Here is a 22,127-nt window from a genome sequence, read left to right on the forward strand (position 1 = left end):
TGCTGCCCCGGGCGACCTCGTGTCGCGGGTGAAGCCCGAGATCGCCTCCACTCACCGGCGAGAGGCGGGGGGGGGGATGACGCAGGCCATGGGCCTGGCCGCCGCCCACCACCAGCCCCTGCCGGGAGTGCGGAGAGCCGACGGGGAGGAGGGCGCAGGGCAGGCCGCCGCCGCCCATCCCAACCGCGCGCCGGCCGATCCCCTGGGGAGAGCCGGCGGGAGAAGGGGCCGCGGCCGCAGGCCGCCGCCGCCCATCCCATCCGCGCGTCCGCCATGCTCGAGGGAGGGAGATCCTGCCGCCGTCCACCATGCGTCGACGAGGAAGGGCTCCCGCCGCCGCCACGCCCCGTGGGTCTTTGCCCCGGCGGCGCTACCGGCGGCGGCGGCGGCTAGGGCTGGGAGGCTGGGGGTACGGGAGGCTGGGGGTACGGGAGGCTGGGGGTACGGGAGGCTGGGGGATCTGTCTTGTGCCCCTAAGTACTTCCCAATGATAATAAGTGCAGACTCTTGCTCTAAAAATGAATTGATTGATGTTCTAATTGTACACTAAACTAGCTATGACAATTAGCAGCCGATTAGATAATCAAGTTTGTTTTATATGTGTGATTGAATGGTCGTGCATCTTTGCACACAATATTTAACAGTAGACGTAAAATCGACTAACTGATGCATTTTTGCTCTAAAATCGAAATTGATAATCAACAGCTGATTAACTGATGACTGACACGAGAAAGCACCAGCAATACTAAATATTCTAATTAGGGGCGAATACAGACCAGCCAAATCGACCCAAGGTGACTACACACTGAAAAGGCTGAAAATCTGCTGCTGGCACACACTGTTCCTTCCACTTAGGCAACGAGTTTGCCTGCTGATGGCATCGCTGCCCTATCCCAATTCAAGGACGAGAATCAAAGCAAAGATTAAATAAGCCCAAGCTCTCCTATTAGCCTCACTAATCTATCTCCCAGCATCACTCAGTCATCAAGATAGTAATACGATCCTGCCGACTTCTGCTCCCGGTCCTTGATAGAGTCAAGCTTGTTGATCCTCGGCCTGTAGTTGGTCGGGTCTCTTCTGAAAGTGATGTCAAGATGCTGCGAATAAACAAGAAACCACAAATTACTACTCACAGAATTGATACATGGAAGCAAACAGGGGCACATCTCCTATATTACTACATGTTATTAAATAACCTAATGACATGTATTACATGACAAATATTATTAGCTTCAAACCACAACTTTTTTGCTTTCCCAACATCTGTCCGCTCATTGCATTTTCTGGAATTAAATGATATATATGCAAAGCTGTTGTTCAGCATATACTTCCTGCGTTCCCTTTTAAGACTCTAATTTGGTACAAAGCTGTACTAAATCAAAGTCAATTAAAAGGGGAAAAAGGGAGTATAAATATTTGTACATATCTGATTTTAACTGTGGGCAGTGCCTTTTCATATTCATATTTATATATTTGTACATCGATGTCAGATAATTAAGCATATGCTTGTCAGGCAGAACATATTTTCCTAACCTAAAACTAAGTTTATTTGTAGAATTGGATTCTGAATGTATATATAGACTACATGTTCTTATAAGCAATAAGATATTACACTGAAAAAACAGTCTTGCAGAGCAAGCTGAGAATAAAATGAGCAATTATAACCTTAGTCATAAAAATCAAGATGGAGGCTGTTTCGGCACTTACCGACAAGAATCTGTTCATTCCAGACACCAGGGACTGAGGAGTACAGGCGGTACACTCGACGGAAGGCTGCCCCTCGTAGACAACCACCTTGTCAGCCAAGTAGGCTGCCATGATGAAATCATGCTCCACGATGAACGCAGTCTTCCTAGCATGGAGGATGTATCTCTTGATGACCTTCGAGGCAACGATACGCTGCTCTGAATCAAGGTACGCGCTCGGCTCGTCGATCAAGTAGATGTCTGCAGGCTGAACAGACAAATAAACACAAAGTTAGTATCCAAAACCTGACGGTAGATATCTACAGGCTGAACGATAACCACAAGTTAGTATCCAAAAGCTAAAATTATTCACACTACTAGTCTCAATAAATATATACTAGAATCTGACTGACAAGATTTATAAAATCAGCACATTCTATTTTATAGAACTCGTAAACAAAGTTAGGTAAAACAAGAAAAAAAACCTTTCCAAGGCAAAGACATAATGCCACCCTTTGGAGTTCTCCACCAGATAGAGTCATAACATCATGATCCATGAGCTGCTCCATTTGTAGTGGCTTCATGACATCAGATGTAAACTGAGGATGCATATATGACTCCCTTATTTTCTTGTGAAACAACTGCCTCACTGAACCTGTAAATTTCGGGCTAAGCTTTTGAGGCTTGTAGGACACGTTAAATTCGGGAATTTCGATCTCGGTTCCTTCCTCAGTATCTGGCTTCAAGTGCCCAGCCTGTCCCAGTCATAAAAGCCAATGAACATAAGGACCAAGTATTTCATCAATTCAAGTGCAAATTTGATTACAAACTTCTGATTCGAGAGCAGTTGTATGGAATTGAACTGTACTATTAGAAAGTTTGTTATAAGTTCAAGCGAATAAGAAAAACAGGACACCATCAATCAATATTTAAAATTCTGACCTTGAGAGGGTTGGTGAAAATATTTAAGAATTTATCACGGAATTTATGGCATTGTAGATCAATTGTACAAAGCTTCCATTTGTATCTTTTCAAACATAACACTATTTACACGAATGTAACACTGCCTTAGACAATCAACAGCACTATTTGCAGAGAGAAGGGATGTGGGGAGGAAGGAATTGAGAGATGTACCAGCATTCTGATGAATGTAGTTTTCAAATGCAAACCAAGTGTTCGTCAATTTAAATGCAAACTAGATTACAAACTTCTTCTATAGAAGAGTAGTTATCTGGTAACAGTTATGACTCAAGGACATTTGTCTGGAATTGAACTGTACTATCAGAGAATCAGCTATAAGTTTAAGTGGATAAGAAAAACAGGACACCATCACTATTTCAAATTCTAATATATACATGGTTGCTAATATTACTTATAAGAAGGAAGTTATCAAAGAATTTATGGCATTATAGATCAAGAGCGCAAAGCTTCCATTTGTATCTTGTAAAACAATAGTACTATTTACACGAACGTGACAGTGCCTTAGACAGAGAGAAGGGAGGTGGGGAGGAAGGGGTTGAGAGATGTACCAGCATTCTGATGAATGTAGTTTTCCCCGTCCCGTTCTCACCAAGCATCACAACAATTTGAGAATCAGTGAATTCACCTTCCATGACAGTGAGCTTGAAATCTCCCAGGGTTTTGCTCATGGTAGGGTACCTGTATCGCTGGTATGTCTCAATCTCCTCCACATTTTCCTGGGTCTCCACAATCTAGAACAACAATACAAACATCATAAGAATGTTTCATCACAGCACAAGGATCTGAAATACAATCTGCATATGTTACCTTACCTTAAATGTAAGAGATTCATTTCTAAACTTTAGATTTTCAGTCGGAACAAATCCAGCGAGGAAAATGTTGATACCTTCTCGGACCGAAAAAGGCAGTGTAACTACACCATAAGCACCTGGCTTTCCATATAAGCAGCAAATAAAGTTGGACAAGTAATCTAAGACGCTCAAGTCATGTTCCACAACAATGACATAGCTGGAAAAAATAATCAGAGAAGTACTAGTCAGTATTTTTTTAAGGCTTTCAAAGTATCTGAAAGATAATCATGAAAAAAATATGCATTACCTATCCGTTCTAAGCAAGGACCTTATCACTTGCGCAGCCTTCAGTCTCTGCTTAACATCAAGATAACTGGAGGGTTCATCAAACATGTAAATTTCTGCACTTTGCACAGCAACAGCTGCTATTGCAAATCTCTGGAGCTCACCGCCAGAAAGATCTCCCACATTTCGGTCTATAACTTGGTTCAGTTCAAGGTCATCGCATAATTGAGCTTTCAGACCCGTGTCATCTTGCCGGTCAAGTATTTGCCCCACATTTCCTTGAACATTTCTTGGAATGTTGTCAACATATTGAGGCTTCATGATAGCCTGCAAAAACAATGCGAGGTATCAGAGCTACTAAACTGTAAAAAATAAAATATACAATACAACAGTCTATTATATAATACAAAGAGAGGAGGTATTTGGGTTTCAGCCAGTAAGAGCATGCCAATAACTACAAGACTTGTATACCACTATATGTGTACTTCTGTGACACTTCACATAGTAATGTGTTAAATTGATCATTATGTAACTATTTGAACAAAATAAGTTGGATGTACTGTTACGGTAAAAGATTATTTGCTGCACTTGTATGGCTGAATGTCTACATGACTATTGTCACATATGATAAAACGTAACAGAAAAATAATGCGGCAAGTGTGTCGTGATTGTAAACAAGATATCACAATCTTCTCGTTAAAAAGTAAATACTACATTCCCGAAAAACATGGTAAATACAAACAAACCCTGCCTGAATTACGAATAAGTGAGTAAAAAACTGTGGCAATTGAGTACCTTGAGGTTATCCTCCAACATGCGTGTAAAATAATTCTGAAGTTCAGACCCACGGAAGTATGTGAGGATCTCCTGCCAATCAGGTGGATTCTGCAGCGGAAAAAAAGAATCTCAAAGCTAAATAACACTATCTTGAGCAGATCACAGAATAGAAATAAAAAAAATTGCATAGAAGGAACGAAATATACTTTGAATCGTCCCAGATTCGGCTTGATCTTGCCAGCTAAGATATGGAGTGCTGTTGACTTCCCAATTCCATTTGTTCCCACAAGGCCCAAAACCTGGCCAGGCCTTGGAACAGGCAGCCTGCAAGCGCCAAATATCAGTAATTGCACAAATGACATACAAATTCATCCAGATGTCTTGATCAAAGAAAGTACCTGTGCAACTTGAAGCTATTTGGTCCATAACGATGCGTGGTATCCTTGTCCAGATCTTTTGGGAGATTGATGATATCGATGGCATCAAACGGGCATTTCTGCAGTTGCAGAGTGGGTTATATACTAGAGACCGGTCGAGACCATATATGCATTCTAGTGCTAGTTGCGTTAAAGCTGAGAGCATGTGAATACCTTGACACAGATACCACAGCCAATGCACAGTTCTTCAGAGATGAATGCAAACTTCGCCGCGGGGCTGACTTCAATGCAAAGTTTCCCTGTACAGCAGCAAAACCAGCAAATTTTCACGATAATGCACCTCAATCAGAGTATTTATGTCAGGGACTTTACAGAACGGGAGCCGAAGCCAGAAACATATACAATACAATCAACCAGAATAAGCACGTGCACCAAGCTTCAGGGTTAGAAAACATCACGGGAAGTTCAGAGCCGGTGTCACGCGATCAGAGTAAGCACTAGTAAACCAGGTGTTTTTCTCACAGACTACAAAACGCAACTCTTTTCAGCACCAATTCAAAAGTTTCCACCTTGTTTTAATTATGATGGGATGCTTTACTACCTAATATCAAAGGCACATCTTTTCAAGAGGCGGAGGCAGCTGATAATTAATTAGTCGCAATATGCATGAGCACAAGATTAAAGGAGCCCGTGGTACGGGTGCAGAATTAGGGGTGCCCCAGATCTCGCAAGAAATCGACCAGGGCGCGGCGGCAGATCAAACAGTCAGCTAGACAAAACCAGCCGCGCGCGGAAGCATCCGAAACGAGAATCCGGCGAGTTTAGGAGGGGAGGGGGGGAGCTTACCAATCTTTACGACGGGGCAGCTCTTTTTACACTCCTGGCGGCACTTTTTAGGTTTGCACCTGTCCTCGTTCACAATTGCGATCCGGGTCAGCCGGTCGGCCATGTTGCGGCGGCGATCTGGGACGTCCGGGGCGAGAAGCGCGCGTGGGTGTGGAAGGAAGCCCTGGGCCCTGGCGGCGGCGCCGCGACCGCGAGTTGGGGTGCCGGAGGCTGATGCGCTAGAGCTAGAGCTAGACGAACCAAGCCGTGGCGGCGCGAGTTGGGTGCGGTGCGGGGGCGACAAGTGTCGGTGGTCGGGCTACACACGAACAAAGCCGAGGCTGGATTATAGTAGGACTACGATCGATCGAGCGCAGGTGGAAACTGTTGTCCTGAACCGACTCGGACATGTCTAGCGGCCAGGTCATGGGACATGTCCCTTTCGATCGATCCCTCCGGATAGGAAATACTAGGTAAAACCCTAATTCAGCAGCTCGATACAAAATATTTATCTTTTTTAATTTGATGTGTTCGTGACCTGAATTAGGTTCGAATTGGGTCGGCGCAGACAGCAAGCGCTTTCGCACGGGTCCCTGTTCTACCTATATGTCCACACTGACATAGGCATCCCAAATGGGCTTGCCGAAGATAGTACCCGGGGTTTACTGAAGGCCCACTACCCGAAGAATAAGAGGATTCGAGAGCCCAAGATGTATTTAAGGAAAGATAGAATTGTAATAGGAAGTGTTATTTTGTAATCTGGCGGGATGAGTTAGAAACCGTCCCGGACTCTGTAATTTGTACTACACGAATCCCTCGGCTCCACCTCCTATATAAAGGGGGAGTCGAGGGACGAGGAGATCATCGAATCATTATCTGCAAACCCTAATTTTCATAATCGTCGAGTACTTTTCATTGAAACCTTCGAGATCTACTTGCCCTCTACTTCTAACTAAACCCTAGCCTACAATCCATAGGCATTGACAAGTTGATACCTTGTCAATTGGCGCCGTCTGTGGGAATTAGAGGCGTAAGGATCTGATCTCGATGGCACGTTCAAGATCTTCGACATCATCAACTGCAAGCAACACAATGGATCGAGGTAAACAGATCGCTGCTGGTCTTGTCGATTTTGTTCCTCACCCACCCTCCCGTTTGGATGCATATGCGTATCTGGCGGAGCCCATGGAGATGACGTTCGGAAGGTTTCACTTTCGCGTCGAGAAGGAAGGATCGTATCGTGTCGAGGTTCCGATTTCGTCGGGATCGTCGAAGGTCGATTCCGATTTTTCAAGCTATGCGTCGTCAACCGAGTCAGGAGAAGAAGAAACTTCGGCGACACGCTACATCAGCACCAGAACAAGAGAGAAACTCGCCAAGATCTTTAACGACATGTCGTTTGAGTCATCTGCGGACTCATATATAAGCGATGGCTCAAGCGATGTCGACAGCTATGACTTCATCGACAAATCTATCACAGTGGGCAAGGTCTTCATCAATCTAAACGATGATGCCACCAAACCCAACATAGATCTGAGTACAAAGTATCATCAGATTTATGCCATTGAAGATCAAGAGGAAACATTCGAGGCTTTCGACGATCCGGGAAATCCATACGTCGATCCCTCCAAATCTGCGACAAGGCCCGGGCAATAAATACGTCGGGCCGAGCCGCGAGATAGAGTCCAACTTTCACAAACGGCGTGGGACAGAGCCGCGAGAGCTATGAACGGTACAGAACCAATGGCTACCACGGCCACACCGGAGGAATTGCAAGCATATCAATATAGGCTCGCACGAGCTGCGAGGGAATTGGAAAAGCAGACACCGAGTTGAACAGAGAAAGGAAGCGACTTCGCATCCGAGCGGGAGAAGGGCAGATCTGAGTCGACAATCTAGAACTTCGGGTGATAGCCACGGGGAGGCTCGGAGCAGAGGAAGATCAAGGTTACAACACATACCCGAAGCGTAAAGAGAGCACTTGGTTCAAAACCTCGACATGTCCTTTATGTCGATAGACACAAGAGGAAACATTATCCCTAAGACACCGGAAGCTGGGTATATGGCGACACAAGCTTTTATCCTCGCGTCTAAACCACCTCCAGGTGATCCAAGGGAAACACTCTACAATATGGCGATAGCAGGAGTTGGAGCTATGGGGACGGCTGTTCGTTTCAACGCCTCCCGAAGGAACGACAAGGCAAAATAGTCCACGACCTGCAGCGGCAACGGCGGCAGCCCCTGAAGGACCAAGTGGAGCAAGAGATACGCGGCACAAGCAAGAGTCGACAGAGCACGACAAAGCGTAAGGGATCATCGGCAATCTCCGGAGCTTAACGACGAAGATATGTGCGGCTTGCCATGCTTCACGAGGAGAGTCCGAAAAACTCGAGTCCCTTCAGATTCAAGCTACCCGACAATTTCAAAAAGTTCGACGGCCTTCAAGATCCGTGAGGATTGGCTAGTCGACTATCCTGAGACGATGAAGCTCACGGGAGGAACCAGGGCAACAGCCATGCAAAGCATTCAGGTGCATTTGAGTGGAGCCGCACGATCGTGGATAAAGAAACTCACTCCGGGATCTATCGACAATTTGGGAAAGTTTCGAGGACGTGTTCGTCAAGAACTTCAGATCCACGTGCAAAAAACTGCGTCGTTAGAGGAGTTGAGAGCATGTCGACAAAAGCCGGATGAGTCAATGAGAAAATACATTCAAAGATGGAATATCATCAAAAACTCGGCAGAAAATATATCGACGAGAGAGCAATAGATGCGTTTGTTGCGGGGAATCAGGCGTGGAGATTTTGTCGAGGACTTGGGGAGAACCAATCGAAGAACAAGATTCTGCGTTAATGGAGATAGCAAACAAATGGGCAGATGGAGAAGATGTTGTCTATAACAAACGACACGTGTCGCCGAGAAGAGGACCGGGGGCGAAACTATCAACCAAGGCGACGGTTTCCTCGGCGGTATCAGAATTACGACGCTCCAGACAAATCTCGGCAGGTTTTCGAACAAATACAGGAGGAAACAACAGAGATGATTATCGAGAAGCGATGAGCAGCGAAGCGACAACAGTGGACGATTCTCGCAACAACAGACAAAATAGCGGGCCCAGGGTTCCCAAGGCCTTTCATGTCCCCTCGAAGAGATGATGAACGGGCCGTGTCGGATACACTTTTTCATTGACAACAACGGTAAAAGACAGTCGGGGCACTTGCGTAAAGACTGTCGAAATTTTCAGCAATGCTAAGGCATGCAGAGCACGCTAATGCTCGGCGGCACGAGAGAAATCCTCGGGAACCCAGGAGCGAGATCCACCCGCCACCACCTCCCGCAATCACGAGACGACAATCGACATCAGCTCGAGAATAGCAGCAGCACCCCCACCACCACCTTACGTTGATCCCAATTCTCATGGAGCGGTGTCGATGATTCAAGGCAAGGCCATCAAATAGAGCTCGTAAAGTAATCTCACGACAAGTGTTTATGGCAGAAAAAATGCCTCCACCAACCTGTCGAGTATCTTAATTGCTCAGGGGCAAGATATTGGGTTCACCATAGCAGATCATCCGCAACAAGTTCCTCGACCAGGGCAGCCAGCACTTATTCTACCAGCGATTATTGCAGTGGTTTGACGTCTCTCGAGTGTTCATAGACGGCGGCAGCAGCTTAAACCTCATGTATGCAGATACATTGAGGAAGATGAACATATCCTTAGCAAACCTGAAGCCAACAGACACAAGGTTCCACGGTATCACACCAGAGAAGCCAAATTATCCACTGGGAAAAATCAACCTCGACGTTCAGTTTGGAACCCGAGAGAATTATAGAATCGAGAGGCTGGAATTTGAAGTCGTAGATTTTCCGTCGCAGTACCACGCTTTGTTGGGACGACCAGCATACGCTAGATTTATGGCAGTGCCACATTACACATACCTGTTGTGGAGGCTACCTGGACCAAGGGGACCAATCACGATCAAAGGAAGCTTCGCTTTAGCCGATAAATGCGACAAGGATTTTCATCGGCTATCGAGAAAGTTTCGGGATGCAAGCTGAGTATTTGGCGTCAAAAAGCATGACCGACTACGACGTCTTGCCGGACGTTGGAAGGCCAAATAAAGAGTCAACTTTCAATACCGAGAAAAATTCTAAGGAGGTGCAAATCCACCCGACAGACCCGAAAAAACGACATCCATTGCAACAAATATGGATATCGCATAGGAAAGCGCTCGTCAAGTTCCTCCGTGAGAACTGGAAAATCTTTGCATGGTGTCCGGTGACATGCCAGGAGTACCCAGGGAACTTGCCGAGCACCACCTAAACTTGGATCCAGTAGCAAGACCAATCAAACAACCTTTGCGGCGTTTTTCGGAACCAAACCGCAAAGCCATGCTATCCGAAATAAATCGACTCGAGGAGGCTGGTTTTATCAAAGAGATATCTCTGAAGCTACATGGGTAGCTAACCCAGTGATGGTGCCGAAGAAACACACGGAAGTCCTTCGCATGTGCGTCGACTTTACGTGTCTCAATAAACAATGTCCTAAGGATCACTATCACCTCCCAAGGATCGATCAAATCATCGACTCCACGGCAGTCGTGAACGTCTTTCCTTTCTGGATGCATACTCTGGTTATAACCAGATCAGACTAAAAGAAGATGATGAAGCCAAAACAGCGTTTATTACACCTTACGGCGTGTTCTGCTACAAGACAATGCCCTTCGGTCTAAAAAATGCGGGAGCAACATATCAGAGGATGATGCAGAAGTGTTTAGCAACACAGATCAGGAAAAACGTGCAAGTATACATCGATGATGTCATCATAACGTCAAAAAAGGGGGCAACGCTGATCGAGGATCTCAAAGAAACTTTTGACAACCTCGACAAATTCTGCCTAAAGTTGAACCCGACGAAGTGTTCTTTCGGTGTCCCAAAGGAGAACTCCTGGGGTTCCTAGTCTCGGCAAGAGGGATTGAAGCAAATCCCGACAAAATACAAGCTATAGTAACAATGAGGAAGCCAACAAAGTTGAAAGAGATACCGCAGCTAATCCGGGCGAGTCGCAAAGCATTGAGCAGATTCGTCGCAAAGCTAGGAGAAAAAGCGTTACCATTTTACGCTTTGATAAAGCAAGGAGATAAATTCCAATGGAACGAAGAGGCCGATAGAGCCTTCGAGGATTTGAAACGCAAAATTTCGACACCACCAATTTTGGTGGCACCAAAGGAAAAGGAACCTCTCCCCGTCGTATATTGCAAATGCACACCTCAAGTGGTTAGCACGGTGCTAGTAGTCGAAAGAGAAGAAGAAGGCAAAATCCATGGAGTGCAGAGGCCAGTATACTTCGTGAGCGAAGTTCTGTCGCCCTCAAAACAAAGGTACCCTCAGTACCAAAAGCTAGCATATGGAGTGTTCACAACAGCACGAAAATTGCGCCACTATTTTTCGGCACATCCGATCATAGTGGTCAATGAAGCTCCCTTGTCAAATATACTAAACAATCCAGAAGCTACGGGTCGTGTCTCCCTTTGGGGAATAGAACTTTCCCCTCGGGACATCACGTATGAAAAAAGAAAAGCAATCAAGTCGCAAGTTTTACCAGATTTCATCGCAGAGTGGATGGAGCTGCAAAACACAGGACCTCCGTACTTGTCGAGAACCCGGACCATGAACTTTGATGGGTCCAAAAGACTAGAAGGGGCTGGCGCAGGAGTAGTGCTCATATCACCTGAAGGCGATAAGTTGAAGTACATCCTTCGGATGACGTTCCCTAACGCATCTAACAATGAAGCAGAATATGAGGCTCTCATACACGGGATGAAGATGGCGAAAGCCTGCGGTGTAACTCGACTAAAAATCTTTGGCGACTCACAACTGGTGGCTCAGCAAGTTATGAACCAATGTGACGCAGTCAATGATAGCATGATGGCATACAAGGAGGTGTACAACGAGCTCGAGAAGTTGTTCGATGGATGCAAAGTAAATCATATTAGTAGATTGAGCAACGACGAAGCCGACGTTCTTGCAAATATCGGGTCGCAATGCCTTGCGGTCCCGCCAGGTGTATTCTGGGAAGAGATAACAGAGAGATCCACCAAATCAACAAAGTCAAAAAAGAAGGAGAAGAAACCCTCGGGGGCTACCAAGGAAGAGCAAGACGAAGAAGAAGAAGAACAAGACCTGGTCATGGTGATACAGATACCATGGATGCAGACGTTCATATCATACATCCTCAGGAAAGAAATACCCGATGATCCAGTCGAGGCAAGGCGAATAATTCGACGCTCCAAAGCCTTCACGGTAGTCAAAGGGGAATTATACAAGCGGAGTATTTCAGGCGTCCTGCAAAGGTGTGTCACACCCGAAGAAGGAAGAATAATTCTCGAAGGATGTACACGAAGGAATCTGTGGCCACCACGCAAGTAGTCGAGCTATTGCAGCCAAGGTTTTTCGGGCAGGATTCTACCGGTTGACAGCAATCGAGGACGCTAAGGAAATAGTAAGAACTTGCGACGCGTGTCAAAGGTTTGCCGCAAAACCCCACTCTCCAGCAGCCAGAACTAGCACCAATACCATTGTCATGGCCCTTTGCCCAATGGGGACTTGATATGGTAGGCAAGTTACACAAATCCCGGCCAGGAGGAAAGGAGTATATGCTAGTAGTCACGACAAATTTACAAAGTGGATAGAAGCGAAGCCGATAAATTCACCGCACGGAGCATCCGCAAAGAAAATTCGTAAAAGGCCTCGTCTTCAGATTTGGAGTACCCCACAAGCATCGTCACGTACAATGGCAGTAACTTCACATCCAACGAATTCAAAGATTATTGCAAGGAAGTAGGTATCAAGCTGCACTTTGCATCAGTTGCACATCCTCAAACCAATGGGCAAGTCGAGAAAGCCAATGGCATCATTTGCAACGGCATCAAGAAACGCCTGTTAGGACCACTGGAAAAAGCTCGGCATACCTGGCCGTAAGAACTACCAAGTGTGTTGTGGAGCATCCGAACAACACCAAATACGGCGACACAGAGACCCCGTTTTTTCTAGTCCATGGAGCAGAGGCGATCGCCAACGTAAATAGAGCACGACTCCCCGCAGTCACCGAATATAATGAAGAAACTTCTACGGCAGCGTTGGAGGACGACGCCGACGCACTCGACGAAGCTCGAGACGAAGTACTATCAAGGGTAACCAAATACCAACAGGACTTGAAAAACTACCACAGTCGACGTTTGCGGCCGAGGTCTTTTCAGGTGGGAGACCTAGTTCTTCGGCTCACGCAAAAAAGTCATGAAAAACTTGAGTCACCATGGCTTGGCCCTTACATCGTCACAGAAGTAATCGGAGGAGGAGCATACAGAATAAAGGACAAGAAGACAGGGGTGGAGGAGCAAAACCCTTGGAACGTGGCGCAACTCAGGCGTTTCTATGCCTAGAGCTGAAATACAGTCCTTATGAAACTTCAATGTACTGAAACGCCCGCGAGTTTTCAGACGCACTCTTTTCCTTTTTCGGGGCACCGAGTGGGGCCGGGAAAGGTTTTTAATGAGGCGGGCTCGCGGTGCTGCAATATAATAAAGATAGTGTCAATATAACTTTTTCTTTATCGACATGCTCAAAGTCTCGAACCCGACAAATTTCAATATAGTTCGTCGAAAGAAAAAAGCATCGCCTTGGTATTAAAAATACCTTGTGAGTCAATCAAAATACAAAATAGTACTCAATAAAAACGCTCGGGGGCTGATATTCACCATAATGAATGCCTTGGTTCAAAAACCTCGCAACAACTAGCCACCGAAATACTCGGGGGCTAGTCAAATATAGAAATACGACGTTTGCTTCACAATATATAATCAAAGTCATAGGTTAAAAAGAAAAGTTATCTACAAAAGGAAAATAATTACTCCCGATGCGTATGTCATCAAGGGTAATTCTGCCTTCTTCGGGAGCAGCGCCAAGAAAGTCGCATAATGACCGTCGGCAAAAAAGTCGGCATCCATCCGAAGAAGGTCTTCAATCATTTCCTCGGCTATAGGCGAAACCTTCGTGTTAATTCGGTCGACACCAACTCTTCGGCGCTTTACCTTCTCATGAACTTTCGCAACAACTTCGGTCAGGTCAAGTTTCGAGTGGCATATCTGAAGCATGATAAGAGCAAATCGCGCGCCAGCCACCGGTTGAGCTTTGACAAAATCATGGATCTTGTGAGCGTCCTTAAATTTTTCCATTACCTCAGGAAGAGTTTTTGGTTGAACGTTCCGAGGGAACATGGAATTGTAAACCATGAACAGTGGTCTTGGTACAGAAATCAAGGAAATCGTGAGTTTGAGAAACGCGATCTTGAAATCGACAACTGGCGGGTCCTTTCGGCGTAGCCCAAAACAAAGAACCATGATCAAGGGAAAGGTTAACAAGGAGGTTCGTCCTAGTATTTACCCTCTCTTCTTCCGCAAACGCATCGCAAAAGGAACCCGTTAAAGCAAAAGAGCGAGAAAAACTTCAAGAGACGTAGCATGAAGATAAAAGATATCGGAGGATGAAACAAGCATACCCGACATATCAAGATCGGCTTCATTCATTAACTCGAGCATGAAATTTTCTCGAGTAGTCGCCTTTTCAGCCTCGGAAGCAGCAATTTCCTTAGCAGCCACGGCCTCGCGAGCTTGTCGAAGTGCAATTTTTCGGCTTCGTATGATTTATGAGACTTTTCCATCATCACAAGTGTTTGTTTCTTCGCATACCGAAGTTCTTGTCGAAGTTCGTCCAGTTCTTGCGACAAGGTATCTTCGACAGTGCAAGACCAAAGAAAAGCTCCCCTCGAGCGAGAAGAAGAGGGCGAAATATTGGAAGGAGCGGCAGACGGAGTATAGTTATCAAATATCAACTGAAATTTAGACAAGACAACATCAAACAACAAACAAAGATAGAGTTTTCATTGATCTCTCGGAATAATTACAAAGGCATTACAGTGGAGCTAAGGAAGTACGTGTCGCCAAATGACTACTTTGGCGACAAGAGCAAAAGAAACATAGAAAGAAAAATAAAGAGGCATGCAACTAGACCTCCGGCCTTGATGAGCTAGGAGTCGACGCTGGTTTGATCCCGAGATAGGCCAAGATCTTCTTCGTGTTGGGCTTGGCTGCCTTAATCAACGACCTCCATCTTGATTGCTCTATCTGTTCGGTGTCGCCAACTTTCGTCCAATCAACAAATTTGTTGACTCGTCAAAGCAACCAAAGCGACAGTGCTTTCGACAGCAATTTTCATATTTTCTTGGCGCATCTTCAGTCCAAGGTCTTCTGATGAATTGAACATCTTGGCGAGATTAAGGAAAGTCGAGGGCTCCTCTTTCTTCGGGAAGAAGTAGGGGAACAACGCCGACAATCCTGCATTAGCATTGGCCACGCCTTCACGAATTTCGGACCCATGCAGCTCCAGACAGGAAAGTGCATCAATGAGAGGGTCGTCGGCAGGATTCGACAGATCAAATTCCTGGTTTGTTTGGTCTGCCAAGGAAATAAAATGTGGGTCAAACAACAAAAAACAGTGACTCTCGTAAAAATAGAAGGGATCAAAACTTGCGAAAGTGCGTCGACTTTGGGATTTCAGACGTTTGAGGATTCCTTGTTCACGAGAAGCTTGTGCAGCTTTGTGCTCGTCTAAGGCGATTACAAGATCCTCAAGTTTTTTCTGCAATCCCTCGACACTAGCAGCCTTTGCTCTAGCGTCATCAGCCTCGGCTTTGGCTTCACTAGCAACAAGCTCGGCTTTCTTACGAGCCGCCTCACTTTGCTCAAGTTTTTGAGCAAGCGCGTCGGCACGTTTGGTGGCCTCTGCAAGTTTCTCTGTCGAGATATAAAAAAGAGAGAGAGGAAAGATCAAAAATCGCGACAAGTAACAGGAGCAAAAAGTCAAGGAAAAACGGCAAGTATAAAAGTTGTTACCTTCGGCTCTGCTAGCATACTCACGGTACCCAATAAATTGGGACCCAATGCGGAGAAGCTCTTTGATCATGGGCTATTAAAGAAGAACGCAGGAAAAGAAGCACCGACATGAAAAAGAGAGTGAAGACGTAAAAAAAGCAACATAGGGGAAACACAGATATCAACAAACTTACATCATCCAAGAGCGAGTCGACGAACCGCCCAATTGAGGGGCAGGCTCAACAATCTTTTCAACCCTTGTCCTTTTTGATGAAGGAGCAAGGGGGCTTCTGGCGGAGTTGTGGTGACGACGTTTTGTTGAGGAGGCGAGGATTCTTCTCCTTCAACTAGCGTGTCTCGAGGCAAGTACGGTATGTGACGTGCTTGTTCGAGGAGCCACGTCAACACTTGGTACTTCTTCCTCGTCATCACCGTTGGTTAAAAATCGACAGCTTAAAATCAAGACAAGATAAACATTTCGAGTACGTAAATAAGAAGAAAAGTAAAAAGGACTTACGAGCCGACGAAGGATCCAAGATAAGGATCATAAGCTGCCTTCTCGACGTGAAGGATCAATTTCTTCGGCTTTGGAAGTGCCGGAATCTTCGACATCGTTCCTTTTCCTTTTGCCTCTTGGAGAGACGGCGGGGGGGAGGAGATTGTGCCGATAAAGTATCTTCGTAATGACCCGCATGATTTTCGAGAATCCACGGGTTCGTTCACAAAAGATGGAGCTTCTGATTATCATCCGTGACAATGGTCCTTTCTTTGACTTCTCCATCCTCAGGAAGAGGAGGAAGGGAAGCCATAGTAGGATGGTTCTGCAAGAAAATAGCGACAAAAGAAAATTAGCGAGATACCAATACAATGAGATGCAAGGAAAAGTTTAGAACAAGACAAAAACTCGAGAAGACAAAATACCTCGGGAAGAGGATTGGAAGCACTATATGGTTCTACTCGACAAGAGGAGGGAATAGGATCCTTCTTGGCTAGTCGAGAAACTCTTCGAACCAATTTCTCCAAGTCCTTTACATAAATATCGTTGGAGATTCTGTTGGCGTCGTTTTCACCAGAATACGTCCAAAGGGGATTTTTGCGAGCCTGAAGAGGCTGCACTCTAATCCTAAGGAAGTAGGCAGTGATTTGAACACCAGATAGTTCTTTGCCTCGAGTATTTTGGAGCTGATGAATACGAGACATAAGAGCTTCTGTCGCCTTTTTCTCTTCTTCGGAAGCTTCAGCGTCCCAGGAACGGCGGCGCTGGATCTTGGCACTTCCGTCGAAAGGAATTATGTTGTGCTCCACAGAGTTGGCACTTTCTTCGTGAATGTAGAGCCATCTTTTGCGCCATCCTTGGACAGAATCAGGAAACTTGACGTCGAAATAATCGACATCAGTTCGGACACAGATAACAACGCCGCCTATGTTATAGGTGGCGTTGTGAGAGCCATTACGAGCGGAGGCAGAAAATGCGTTTCCACGTAATCCAATTAGGAGGAATTCGAGGAAGCATTCGCAAAGTGTGATAAAAATGGAAATGTGAAGGATGGAATTGGGGGTCAACTGGTGCAGTTGAATCCCATAAACGAAAAGAAGGCCGCGGAGGAAATCATGAATTGGGGCCGACAGGCCGCGGATAAGGTGATCAACGAAACTAACCCGATACTCCATTGGAGGGTTGGGGTAGCTCTCCTCGCTAGGAAAGCGGATGGCGTCTTCTTTCTTCATGAGGCCAAGCCTCTTCAGCGTATTGACATCCTGGTTGGAGATCTTGGATCTCTCCCACTCAAGATCTTTGGCGGCTATCTTGGATTCTGGCGTGCTGTGGCGAGTAAGTCGTGTGCGCGGTGGCATCAACGGCAATGGGCAAAGCAGTGATCGTGAGTGTGGAAGAACAGAGAGAGTTGGGCGCAGGGGAAGCTTTGCGAAGAGAAACAGATGTGCGGCGCAAGCGAGGGAGTGCACGGAGGTTGAAGAAAGGTTTATATAAGAATCGGGTGAAGCGATGAACCGTTGGATGAAGAAATCGTGTGGTGACAGCAAATCTTCTAGATAAAAGGGTAAAAAGGTATTTTTACTGAGATAAGCGTTACCGTACGTGCGCCAGAAAAGCGGAGGACGTGTGTCCCCCACTTGCACGACGTGTCAACGTGGAAGAAGCAATGGACCCACAGGGCAGTAAAAATCACGATCGTTAAACAGAGATGAAGTAAATTTGAAGCATGCCGACAAGAATTCGAAAAGATTGGCGACAAGAGGAGTTATTTGAATACTTCGGGAGCCTTTGACCAAATACAAGTTTTTGCCCAAATGCTCGGGGGCTACTTCGACAAAAAGTAAAATTTCGAGTATGGCAATATAGAAAATGTTGAGCCTACAACCAAGCACAAGTCCTTGGCTGTAGCCTCGGGCTACTCCCATCGGAGCGCTGTTCGCGCACCCGAGAGATAAAGAGAAGATCATATTGGGACATAATAACAATATAGTGACAAGGTGGACTAAAATGTTGAGCCTACAACCAAGCACAAGTTCTTGGCTGTAGCCTCGGGAGCTACTCCCATCGGAACGCTGTTCGCGTACCCGATGAAGTTCAAAAATAAAAGATAGAAAAGCAAGAGAGTATATTTCGAGTTATAATTAACTCTACATATACTCCCATCGGGAGAACAATATAAGTCAAAATTGACTCGATAAAATGTGCCATTCCAACAGCCGGAAAAGCACTCGACAATATATTCTCGTAACGCCAAAGTTGCGATCAATTTCGAATGCCGCAAATTTGCGAAGGTAAGACCCTGCATCCGTTTCGCTGGGCGTGGCATCGCCAAAGACTGCGCTCTGTTGCTTTTATCCGTATCAACGCATACGAAGAAAAATCCTAACGGACGCGTTAGGTACCCGATAAATTTGACCGGGACTCGACAGAATGGTAAGACCTTAAGCGGCACTGTCGACGTTTACACCAAGTATCCCGAGATCATGTCCAGGGACGTGATCTTGAAGTAGGTTTTTGCGGATTGCCACCAGAGCGATTAACTAGTACCCGATCCGTCGATGAACTAGCCCCAACTACCATTATCCCTGTACAATATAGAATTTTATATGAAGAAGTATAAAAAGGTTAAAGCTTTTGAATAAAAATAAACAGTGGAGATTTTCCCTGACTCTACGATTCAAGCAAAATCTCGGGGGCTACTGACATAGGCATCCCAAATGGGCTTGCCGAAGATAGTACCCGGGGTTTACTGAAGGCCCACTACCCGAAGAATAAGAGGATTCGAGAGCCCAAGATGTATTTAAGGAAAGATAGAATTGTAATAGGAAGTGTTATTTTGTAATCTGGCGGGATGAGTTAGAAACCGTCCCGGACTCTGTAATTTGTACTACACGAATCCCTCGGCTCCACCTCCTATATAAAGGGGGAGTCGAGGGACGAGGAGATCATCGAATCATTATCTGCAAACCCTAATTTTCATAATCGCCGAGTACTTTTCGGCTGAAACCTTCGAGATCTACTTGCCCTCTACTTCTAACTAAACCCTAGCCTACAATCCATAGGCATTGACAAGTTGATACCTTGTCACACACAGAACCCCTTACTTCTCCCACCAGCCAAAACGTGAAATTACCCAGCACCAAACTACCCAACCTGTGATGAACACCACCGCCGCCATGGACGTCAAATTCTCATCCGCCCCACTTTTTCTGCACTGCTTCTTGGCGCAGCCTTGGGACTCTTGGGTGAGGGGGACCAGATGGTCCGGCTAGCGATAGGCCGGATGATCCGCCCCATGAAATGCACCATTCCTCTCCCCTTTTCTCTCTTCTTTCTTCAAATCCTCTCAGCATGTTGCATACCACCCATAAACTCGAAGGCCACACATCTAATCCAAGAAATGGTGAACTTTGGAAAAAGGTGGGTCATCATCTATATTGCTAAAATTAAATCCTACACTTGAGCATACACGGTAAAATTCATTCACGTGTTTGAAAGGACATGGAGCCCCTGTGTGTGGTTTTCGTAATTGATGACAATCCCTATGGACTAATGGTTGTATTGATATTCTCTCTTAGATCGTGTCCATAGGCAATGCTTGAGCCATATGTTGGTCTCAAGGTTGCAAGATGAAGAAGATCGAGTTTGATAAAGAAGACGGATGAAGACGGTGTAGAAGATGAAGACGGCGTAGAAGATGAATGAAGACGGTGGCGTGTATGTTGGATGAAGAGGGTGGCATGTACATTGTTGAAGAGGGATGAAGACGGAACTTATCGGCTCGAGTGAAATGCGCAAGGTCAAGCTTTGTGCTCGGTAGGATAGTTGGACGCATCGTCAGAGAGAGCTCAAACCTTGCATGCATTGCATCGTATTTCTTGGTTGTTGTTGGTTTTTATCCATGAGATGCTTTAGATCGTGTGTTCATTCTTATGGCAAGCTAGCTCTAGCTCATCAAAAATGGATTCCGGATGCATCTCATGTTGCATGTTCAAGTTGGATGATTTTCCCGGTTTACCGTATTGAGAGGTTGCACCTCTATGTTCATAGGAAAGTCAGCATCCACTTATTTCCATGTTTTCACCATGTGTGGAGGTAGCTCTTGTCATCCTCTTTCCGGCAAAGTTGGTTTCACCTTAATCGGAGTTTCCTAGCTCGAGTTATTGCCTTTTCCGTATCGCGGTTTAGAGGGAAAAAGAAAAATGGCGGTAGTACTGCACGCAGTACCGGTCTAGTACTGGCTTGGTCTTTGTGAGCAAATGGAGCCCAGCCGGTACCGGACTGGTACTGGACCCGGTAGTACCGGTTCAAGAGGTAGTACCGCTTTCACAAGAGGTAGTACCGGTCTACCAAGAGGTAGTACCGGTCAGGCGCGAATCTGCCCAGTTTTCTGCCCCAACGGACAGGTTCTCTTGGCCCTTATTTATACCTTTCTCCCACCTCCTCCCACATTAGTTCTTCCCATCTATTCTCTCTCCTCCATTGTTGACTTTGAAGAGCTTGATCCTCCTCTTGATCCCTCCACTATTTGTTGCATCTTTTTGGGGGGAAAAGAGAGGAGATCTAGATCTAGTGCTCCACCAAGTGAATCCCCCTTCTCGTGAGGGGATCTTGCTAGATTTAGATCTTGGAGTAATTTGGTGTTTCTCCTATTTTGTTCTTCCTCCCTTATTCACACAATAGCTTTTGTAGCTTTGTTGGAATTTGGGAGAGAATGACTTGGGCATCTTAGTGGTGTTCTTAGCCATTTTATTAGGTGCATCGGTTTGGGTTTTCTCCAGGGTTGCTATCACCTTGTTGCTCATCATGCTTACCATAAGTTGTTGGTGCACATAGGCAAACCCTAGTTGATAGGCTTTATGTTTAACAAGTAAACCGTAGTTTTATTCCGCCTTGTTAAGCCCTCAAGTAGAAGTTTTTACAACCCGCCTATTCATCCCCCTCTAGACGACATCCTTGTACATTCAATGTTGTTAACAAACACACAAAACTTATAGAGATAGAGCTTTCAAAGACCCTCCAACAGACACCGCAAAGGAGTGCGCCCCGCAAAAATATACCCGACCACTGTATCTTCGGTTTCTGGTGGGTGAAATATGGTAAGACGCATCCCTTTCAAGTCACAAAAGTTCCAATAAGTTCCTAAAGTTCATGATTCATCTCACAAAAGTGTCCCCGCAAAAAAACTAAAACAAAAGTGGTAGATATCTAACTATATTGTCTTAAATGTGGCTTTTTTTCACTTACACGCCGCCGATAGAAGTTATACTGACTTGACCTCGTCGCCTATACTGACGGTCACGGAAAACAAACTTTCTTTTTTGGCAGTCACGGAAAACAAATGGAGCACGTGGAAGCAGCGTTGCTGCCACAGGATCCCTGGCCGAATCAAGGAATCATTCATCAAACGAAAATTTGGCCCACCGATGACTTTTTTAGATTCACAGCGATTACAGCCCATCGGTCCAGGCAGTCGGACAAGGCCTGACGGGCTCCCCGTTACGCCTTGCCTCACGGAGTTCTCGTGCAGTGCAGCATGACACTTATTTTTTAAGGGGGTGCGGCGTGACACATTGTTAGGGCCACTTCTTTTGGGCTTCTCCGGTGGCTTCTGGGAGAAGCTTCTCCCCACCAGCTTCTCCGAGAAGCCCGGACCCTAAAAAAATTCTGGCTTATATTCTAGTTTAGGCTAAATAAGATTATAAGCCAGAACATATTTGAGGTTCGGACTTCTGGAAGAAGCTGGTGGGGAGAAGCTTCTTTCAGAAGCCGCTGAAGAAGCCGAAAAGAAGTGGCCCTTAATTTGTTATCTTCTGCATCAAAACGAATCAGTCCGGCCACCAACAGCAAGCCAACTCAGCAATCAATAGCAACACATCGGGAACTTTATCAAAAAATATCATGCAACTTAGTTAATACTTAACGCAAAAAATTAAAAGCTGCACAAAACTGATCATAACTCCAATTTAAGCACCACAAGA

The 22,127-nt window shown here is 45.7% G+C and overlaps 1 protein-coding gene across 2 annotated transcripts; it reads right to left on the minus strand.

Annotated features, from left to right (window-relative positions):
* Window positions 1-671: 671 nt before the first annotated feature.
* On the minus strand, window positions 672-6,066 carry LOC127337085 (ABC transporter E family member 2). Of its 2 annotated transcripts, XM_051363961.2 has the most exons (11): window positions 5,743-6,066; window positions 5,110-5,195; window positions 4,918-5,015; window positions 4,726-4,843; window positions 4,538-4,627; window positions 3,765-4,069; window positions 3,479-3,674; window positions 3,215-3,397; window positions 2,171-2,440; window positions 1,708-1,953; window positions 672-1,097 (listed from the first exon to the last, which is right to left on the minus strand). In XM_051363961.2, the coding sequence occupies exons 1-11, from the start codon at window positions 5,843-5,845 to the stop codon at window positions 978-980; spliced, it is 1,815 nt and encodes a 604-aa protein (XP_051219921.1). In that variant the 5' UTR covers window positions 5,846-6,066; the 3' UTR covers window positions 672-977. The 2 variants fall into 2 exon arrangements, with proteins under 2 accessions (XP_051219921.1, XP_051219922.1); XM_051363962.2 differs by lacking the exons at window positions 3,765-4,069; window positions 4,538-4,627; window positions 4,726-4,843; ... (1 more) ...; window positions 5,110-5,195; window positions 5,743-6,066 and having other exon boundaries at window positions 3,553-3,670.
* Between the last annotated feature and the right edge of the window lie 16,061 nt (window positions 6,067-22,127).

Source organism: Lolium perenne, chromosome 2 (assembly GCF_019359855.2).
Source record: "Lolium perenne isolate Kyuss_39 chromosome 2, Kyuss_2.0, whole genome shotgun sequence".
NCBI classification, from domain to species: Eukaryota; Viridiplantae; Streptophyta; class Magnoliopsida; order Poales; family Poaceae; genus Lolium; species Lolium perenne.

What these genes read in the sequence shown, in the direction of transcription:
- LOC127337085 (XM_051363961.2), bottom strand. Translation starts at nt 5,845, where the DNA reads ATGGCCGACCGGCTGACCCGGATCGCAATTGTGAACGAGGACAGGTGC. An exon ending in GCTGTGGTATCTGTGTCAAG is followed by an intron (nt 5,016 to 5,109) that starts GTATTCACATGC and finishes CTGCAACTGCAG; the next exon opens with AAATGCCCGTTTGATGCCAT. An exon ending in AATAGCTTCAAGTTGCACAG is followed by an intron (nt 4,844 to 4,917) that starts GTACTTTCTTTG and finishes TGGCGCTTGCAG; the next exon opens with GCTGCCTGTTCCAAGGCCTG.